This window comes from Wyeomyia smithii, chromosome 2 (genome assembly GCF_029784165.1).
Source record: "Wyeomyia smithii strain HCP4-BCI-WySm-NY-G18 chromosome 2, ASM2978416v1, whole genome shotgun sequence".
NCBI classification, from domain to species: domain Eukaryota; kingdom Metazoa; phylum Arthropoda; class Insecta; order Diptera; family Culicidae; genus Wyeomyia; species Wyeomyia smithii.
Window position 1 is genome coordinate 74,581,776 of NC_073695.1, and position 8,091 is coordinate 74,589,866.

At 38.6% G+C, this 8,091-nt stretch overlaps 1 protein-coding gene across 2 annotated transcripts; it reads right to left on the bottom strand.

Annotated features, from left to right (window-relative positions):
- Positions 1-204: 204 nt before the first annotated feature.
- LOC129724182 (clavesin-1-like) lies at positions 205-7,662 on the bottom strand. 2 transcript variants are annotated; one of them, XM_055678866.1, is made up of 2 exons: positions 7,464-7,662; positions 205-1,772 (listed from the first exon to the last, which is right to left on the bottom strand). In XM_055678866.1, coding segments are annotated over exons 1-2 (975 nt in total). In that variant the 5' UTR covers positions 7,465-7,662; the 3' UTR covers positions 205-798. The 2 variants fall into 2 exon arrangements, with proteins under 2 accessions (XP_055534841.1, XP_055534842.1); XM_055678867.1 differs by lacking the exon at positions 7,464-7,662 and adding an exon at positions 4,621-4,712.
- Positions 7,663-8,091: the final 429 nt, after the last annotated feature.

Below are 8,091 nucleotides of genomic sequence, written 5' to 3' on the forward strand. Positions count from 1 at the left end.
CGAATCTGTTGTGATTTACCTAGTTTTCGTATCAATTTCGAGCTTCGTCCGTAGCGGACAGTAGCTGTTGTGCCACACATTTGTGATTTCGCCCATTGACTGATCTTAGTCTTATATTTAGCATCTCACTGGTACCAGTTTGAATTGAATCCGAATCAGACGAAATAAAAGCTGTAAAAGTGACATCATAAATCATACACATCGTTCAACAATTTAAACATGTTTTTGTTTATTAATTTTCCTGAAGTTTTGTTTTTTCATGAGCCTAACGTGGAATATAGCTCAACGCATACAAGCGAATAAATGGGTTGGAAGTGGGTTCAGTAATCCTATAACATTCTAGAAGGTTTTCAAATACATGATTGACAATCGTTTCTGAATGGATACTATTTAGAAAACAATTAATGCCAATCGAATCGAATCTGCAAAGCTGCTCAGTTTATCATCACAGTACATAGTTTTGTTGAAATTCATCTAGTTTGTAGGTAATGGGTAAGTACTTGTATTAGCTAAAAATAATTAGAGTAATGGAAGAGCACGCGCCAGTCCTTTAGAACGCTCCAGAAACTTTTAAATACTTTATTCACTGATATATTAGACTTTTGGTAACTTTGTTCCACCTGTTTGGAGACAGAGAAGTGTTCCAGTTGAATTCATCTCTTTCTATCGTATGGATTATAATCTTTCACTATAATAAATTGTTTAAAAGTTACCGCTTAGCACTCTTATGTAATACAATTTTGAAAATTTCGAAGGAAAATTTGAGATTTTTTAGGGAAAGTTTCTATTGTAGGAAGCCTAATCAACTTCCAGCTTACGGAAGCTGCCGATTACCCCAGCGGCTATATCTGCGTCGCTGCTGTCTGCCCAGTACGGCGAATTTTTGTTGATTTCGATCTGCATTTCGTCGAGAGCCACTAGCTGATCTCGTTTCGACTTGAGCAGTTCCTTGAACTGGGCAATGCAGTCGGCCATGGGAACGGTTCCGCCATACTCTTTGGGCAGTAGCTTTGGGTTGATCTTAGTTTTCAGCTCGTCCATGTTTTTGTGCACAAACACACGGTTCTTCAGCTTGTCACTCAGCACAGAAAGAATAAACTCCGACAATTTGTTGGCAAATGGAGGCAAACTGACGAAATGATTCTCTTTCTGACGCATCGGCAGCGAGTTCTGAACACAGTGAGCCAGATTTTTAATATCAGCGAAGGACCAAATTCCAAGGAATCCCATTGAAAGTTCGGAATCATCGATCACGTGAACATAGCCGGCAATCTGGGACTCTTCCTCATCTAGCAGAGCTTCGACTACTATCGAATGGATGCGGATCAGTTGGGCCGCCGTGAATCGGTTAGTGTCGAATTTGCCTGCACTGGAGAACACAATTTTGCGTCCCCGTTCGTCACGCTCGGGTAAGGCAAACAGGTAACCGGAGTCGATAATCGCTTCCAGATCGGCATCGTTGATGTCCAGATTGTGGAACCAGTCGGGGTAGATCTGTCGAATGGAGAGATATTTTTCCAGCATTTCGGTGGCCGCCGGAATGGAGAACTTTTTCGTTCGGAGGAACCGCAACAGGAACGGGGCATCGGTTCGGCACTTTTTGATTAGCGGATGTTTGGCGATCCACTCGCGCACCTGCTTCAGGGCGTTCTCCCGGATGTCGTCTTCCTCGCGCAGTTCGTCCTGGGCCACGAGTTTGAACTTGTCCGGTAGGTTGAACGCGTAACTGTCGTAGGACTCGGGTGCTTTGCACATGTTTAGAGCGGCGGCCACTGGAAGGAGGTAAATTGAATTATCAGAGATGGCTGGTTTATCTTATTTATGACATTATTTTAAATACAATGAACGTGTGGTTGCAATTTTTTTCGTATTCTCAGTTTTTCCGAACATCACATCTTTTTTATTTTCAATTGTTGTAAAGAACAGATTCAATAAAAAATTGAGTTGTCCTAAGTTATTTTCATTAAGCTTTTTTTTGCTGAATGTAACGTTGCTCTAAAAAGCCGTGTATGGAAATTGAGCTGAATTATTTTTTAAAACGAAAGCATTTCTGTAGAGAAAAACAGTGTATGTACATGATTATTGAAGTTAGCTATTTTTCAATGGATAACACTACAGGTTTTGCCTTAGTTCTCAAACTGGAAAAAAGAAAGACCATAGCTTTTTAACCACTCTTGTGAAATTTCCATATTATTTTTCGTTTATTGTTGATTAGTTGACATCCCAACATTTGAAAAATACTTCCAATGGCGATTTAAAGATAGATGATACCGAAGGTGCAGCCACACGGTGCACGAAAATTTGGGCATAGTAGCCTATGACATATTTAGTCGTGATAAATTTATATATCTATGAGATTTGCGAAGAAATTTCCAAAAAGTAGTGGCTATAGTGTTAAGGCTGTATTACACTCTCTAACCAAGCGTCAAATATTTGTCATTTTTTGACAGATAAAAGTTTAATCAAAGACAATAGTTTGTCATCCTCCAATTTTTTAATGTGACAAACACGGGCAAACAACAATCATGATGTCAAATAAATTTGACCATTGGTCAAGGAGTGTAATACAGGCTTTACAGAAGCAATTTTAAACTGTCAAAAAGTTATGACGTTATGACGGCAAAGTTCATAGTAGTCAACTATGACACAGAAATTAGGGTAAGAGTGTACATACGCAACGGTTTTTGTGCTATAAACCATCGCACGGCAACGTCACGCATCTGAGCTTGACAGAAACTGGTAACTTTGTTTACCTTTAAATGATCCAGTTTTGTTCTAAATTCAGGCCCGGATTATGAGTCGTGGGGCCCGGGGGGCAAGTAATATGTCGAGCCCTCTTTCCAGTTGTCAACATTTCAACTAAGCAACATGTCAAATAAAAATAAAAGTTAAGGAAATGGTATAAAAGGATTGTGTTAGTTTCGTCTTAATTCCAGTTATTTAAGCGTCACTATTTTTTTTTGCTGGAAGTGAAATTTTGTGGTGTCTAAAATATAGCAAATCATTGCAATCGTGACTAAAATGCTCTTTGAATGTTGTGTGTGAGGAGGCAGTACACTTAGAACAATTATAAATTGAGCAGCGTTTCCCCTACGCACACAATTGCTTCACCAGAAAAAAACACAAAGTCCACAACGTAAACAAAGTTACCACTAACTGTCAGAAAAGTGACGTCAGAGAAATCCGTTGAAATGGTTTATAGCATAACTGCCATAGTTTGAAGGATTCAAGGAGGCTGAAAACGTCAATATGCGATAGATGGATGCTGCAGAAGGACTGTCGAAGCCAGGGTTTTACTTCACAATATCGAAGCATAAAAATAAAACATTTAACGCAGTCATTTCGATTCGAGCAGTTTCTGTTTCCTTGAATTCGTTTTGACACGTGTCATCTAATCACGATGAACATTTTCACTGTAAAACGTGCTTTGATTACAAGTTTCTGTCCAATTTGATGATCATTTTATTTCAAATGAAACTAATGACTGTTTCAATTGGGTCCTAAAACTATACCAGTTTTATATATCATTTCAAATAGCTGCGTTTTCTGAGCAAACGTGATTTTTGAAAAATGTTCATCATTATCTTTCGATTTTTATATGAAGAATAAAAAACTGCTCGAAATGTCTTAAATGACAGTTAGCCCATGTACAGTGTATGAGCGAACTGTCATTTTGAGAATTTCGAGCAGTTTTGTTATTTTTCATTTAAAAATCGATGCATTCTTCAAATATCACGTTTTGCTCAGTAAACTACACTCCTTCACTTGATTGTTTTTCTTGACACAAACAAATCAGAAAACCGTGCAAAACTTTAGGACCCAATTGACGGAAAGAATGACGCGAATTATGACTCGCTACTTTACTTCAGCGCTTCATCCGAAATTTGGTAATACTTTTCGAACGTGTAAGCAATATTTTTTAGTGTCAAGTCGACGTCGAGGATACACCGAATAAAAAACATGGAATTAATCACATTATATTATGCGTAGAATGGAAAAACCTGCGCCTGCTCTTTAGATCCACTGCAAGCTGCAACGTTGAATAGGCGGAAGTTGAAAAGGCATGTCCCCGTCAGTGCCCAAGGTCGTTCTCGGTTAAAAATGATCAGGTGATAGTGACGTTATCTTTCACTTTGAATTGAAAATCATTAATTTACTTTTCGAGCACACCAGCTGTCAAAATTAATCCAAACGCATTCGAGAAGTGACTCACATGAATGCTATTCGAATGCGCTTGCATTGATTTTGACAGCTGAAGTGCTGAAGGTTACGGACACTTTGGGTAAGATGGTTACTTTCAATAATTTTAAAGTGACCAGATAGCAGAAGCTTCCATGTGGGACACATTTATTTAATTGTGCGTCGGACGAAGAGGCGGGAGGGGGGGGATAAGGGTTGGGCAGTTACCTTGAAACGGTAAAAAATCACACGTGACTTGTTTCAAAAGTCGGCGGAACATTTTTTAAACCAAAATATTTGGAGCAGCACAAAAAATCATCCCGAAAATAAAAATTTGGGAGAATTTAACGTTCTTCGAATGAAACATACGTTCTAGAAATAACTTTCACAGCAAAGCATTTTTATCATTTGATGCAACTTATGTACGCATAAGCAACTTACAGTTTTTGTAAATAGTTTTCTGCCGCTTTTTCGCAAATTTAGCAAATTACCGATTAGCGTTTGTAAGACCAACATTTTGACGACGCTAGCAGTTCAGCTGAAAAATTAATGAAGTATAGTGAGTTAATTTAACAAGTGGTCCACTATAGGAAAGGGGTTCACTAAATGTTAATTTACCCTATTTACAGGGAGTTTTAGACCGACTATAGTTGAATAAAAAACATCTGATTACATTTGCTAGTTTTGTTTCGATAAAATCGGTTGTTGCTCAATTGTTCAATATACTTGACATTCATAATAGTGAGAAGTCGAAGATAATAACCTGAACAATTAACAATGAAACAGCTAGAATCGAATATTTTCAAAAATCATGACTAAACCACAATCGCAATGTTTGAAAATTTTTGAGTATTCCATGTTTTTCTATTTTTGCGCCTTCATTTATCTATTTTATAATGACTTGTGAAATCCACCAACATTATGGATTAAATGAATCTTTGATTTTTTTCAGGAATTTTTAGCGAATTTACTAAAACACTTCGTTGGTTTCAAACACGGTGTAGATTTTAAAGTGAAATTGGTTGATAATCACTACAGATAAAAACTAGCAATAAGCCTCTCTCTCTAAACCAATTAAAATAATTCTAAAGTTAATGGAGCACGTAATGGCGAATGCGCAGTTTTTCGTTCCAGTTACTGTTTCAGTATAGAATTTTTCAGTGTGACATTTGACGAACAGTACTTTATCATTAATTTGCCTTGTGCGATCCAGTTTGGGTTTATGATTAGCGCGAGCTCATTTGTTTTTGGATTTATCGGTCACGGTAAGTAGCGTTGATACGCTGTGTCGCCAGCAATAGCAGTGCGTGTGTCACATCACAGCGGCCCTCCGCTAGCAGTGTGGATCGTACCTATCGAAACAAGTTTTCCTCTTGTTTGCCGTAGAGGTTCGTCACTTATACCGGAGCCGAACTTGCCTACCTATACATCTGGTTATATCATTCACGGTTGCCATCAAGCGCAATAGGAAACTGGTGGCGCTGTTATGTGTGCAAATCGTCAAACAACCGGTTTGCGTCGTGTAACTCGTAGGTCTAGGTGTGAACGTTCCTTTTCACTCTCAATGGCAAAATCCATCGGAGCTGATAGAGAGTTCAAATTAACTATGGGTACGCAAGGAAATAGATGACATCTAACTACTTCTAAACGTGATGAACAAATAATCTCAATATCTACTGTTAGTGGAGATTTAATTGATTGATAGAAAATGTTTGTCATTGATTTTTTGCTGGGAGGTAACTAGGAAGTCCAACTACACAATTGTGTGCCGAATAGCGTCAAAAGAATTGACGTCATAGACGGAAGCTTAGTAGTACATGTCGCTTGAAAAGTAAACGACGAACGTATGAATCACCCCAAATGCTAACTTATTGCGTCAAAGTATCAAATTAAGCATGGTTATGAAAACCGGTTTTAGTGACCGCCAATTTCGAGTTTCGCTTGCACTGAAGAAAGTACACTCACTTTTCAGTTTGAGCGGTAACAGACATCACGACAAGGAGAAACCAAACATATCGACGTAGAGGGGAATAGCGTAAAAAACAGTGAGCTAGCGAAAGGTTTCTTATGATGAAAGAATTGTTTCAATATGATGACCATTTTTACCCGAACTAACTCTCTCCTCAGCAGTTTAATGCGCTCCCTTACAGTCAATGTGTCCAACAACAAACCGCCATGTAACTGGTGAAAAACGGTGTTGCAATAGTGTGCCGGAAGGCCGGGTATGGATGAGAGGGAAACTTTCTCCTCGCTACAGCTCAACCGTATTGGCGCAATATAATCGCTGCCGCAGACTAACGCAATTCCAATTATTTTTTTTCTCAGCCAATATTAGCTCGACACAATGTGAAGGTTATTGAACCAACTAAAATTGAATTCATACGTTAGCAAATGAGTTAACCTTGACCGAATTGAATTTCATCCGCGAAGGATTTCGACATTAAGTCGACCATTGGAACAGTTCCGTTTCCGTCGTACGTTTGAACAGCAATTAATTAAAATTTTAATCAAAATTATTTAATATCAAATTTCTGAACGCCATGGTTAAATGTTCCAACCGGAGCATTTGAAGGTTGTTTACCAAAGTTGCTCCCTCCTGTAATTGTGTAATTGCATTATAAACAGAAATTATCCAAAATTAATATGAATTAATATAAGTTCTAATATCCAAACTTATATAAGATTTAACTTTTTAGATTGTAGTTCGAAACAGTGTTTTAAGCAATAGCCCAGTATAATAGAAGTATAACTGGAACACGTGACAAACGAGTTATGAGACTATCCATGATAGAGAGCTTCTGAGCTGTATATCAATCTTTGCACCCTATATGTTTTCAATGATAAACATTCTGAAATTGATAGTCAGATTCTAATTCTGCTCCTCAATTCAACGATAACGCTGCAATGTGCAGCCCCACTTTCACACCTCTCTAATTGTTTTAAAATTAGAGCCAACAGTCTGCTCCGAATAAAAATTCGGTACCCGCAATTTCCAACCGGAACTCTACCCAACAGTTTCCGTTCCAATGACCCAAAATTGAATTCGGCTAACCAGCTATTGAGCTGCTGAGATTGCTTTCTGGCGAGTTGCTTTTTCGGTTGCTACTTCACTTCGTTGTCTGCATTTTCAATCCATTTTGTGGTAATTACTAAGTGACTTTCAAATTGAATCTTCGTATCACCATTCTGTATCACTTTCTCTTTTTGGCCGTTAGCTTTCGTGTGGGTGATTTGGTGCAGAGCCGGTGTGGCAAAATAAAAATCACTGATCAGAGAAAACTCACTTTTGAAACTGTGTCTTCTTTCGGCTTAACTGTACTACAGGATGGAGGATGATCTTTCGCAGCTGAAAACTGGATTTGATTCCTACAATGAAAATTCGCTGATTTCGAAAAAACTGGGGGTACGCGCCACGTCGCGAAGCTAAAACACTACCGAATTTCGAGATGGACAAATCCAAACTGACTGCTCAAGTGCAAAGGTATCGAGTGGATCGGGTGGCGCGAACCGAACAGCAAACTCCCCAATCCCCACTTCGGTCGTTCGGTTGAATGTTAGTTTTTTTTTTATTTCTTCTCCTTCTCATCGTCAGCGGATGCGTGTTGGCAGGCAGCACGTGGTCTTTCACTTCGCGGCTAAATGGAATGGTCCAATGCGGTTTGCTTTCGCACGAAGCACACTACCGCACACGAAAAAAAGACACAGATAACGTACCATTTCTACGGGCATGGGATCAAAATCGGTGGAAATGCCATTTCAATGCACCTAGCAGGGTGCTCGGACCAGTTTATTGGCGAGATGACGGTAATACTTTTCATTTAAAGAAAACTTTAGAGACGAGCCAGCTTGAAGCTGAAAGTTTCTTTAATAAAGACAAAAAAACTAATTTTTTCAGGACAATAGAAAGTAAGA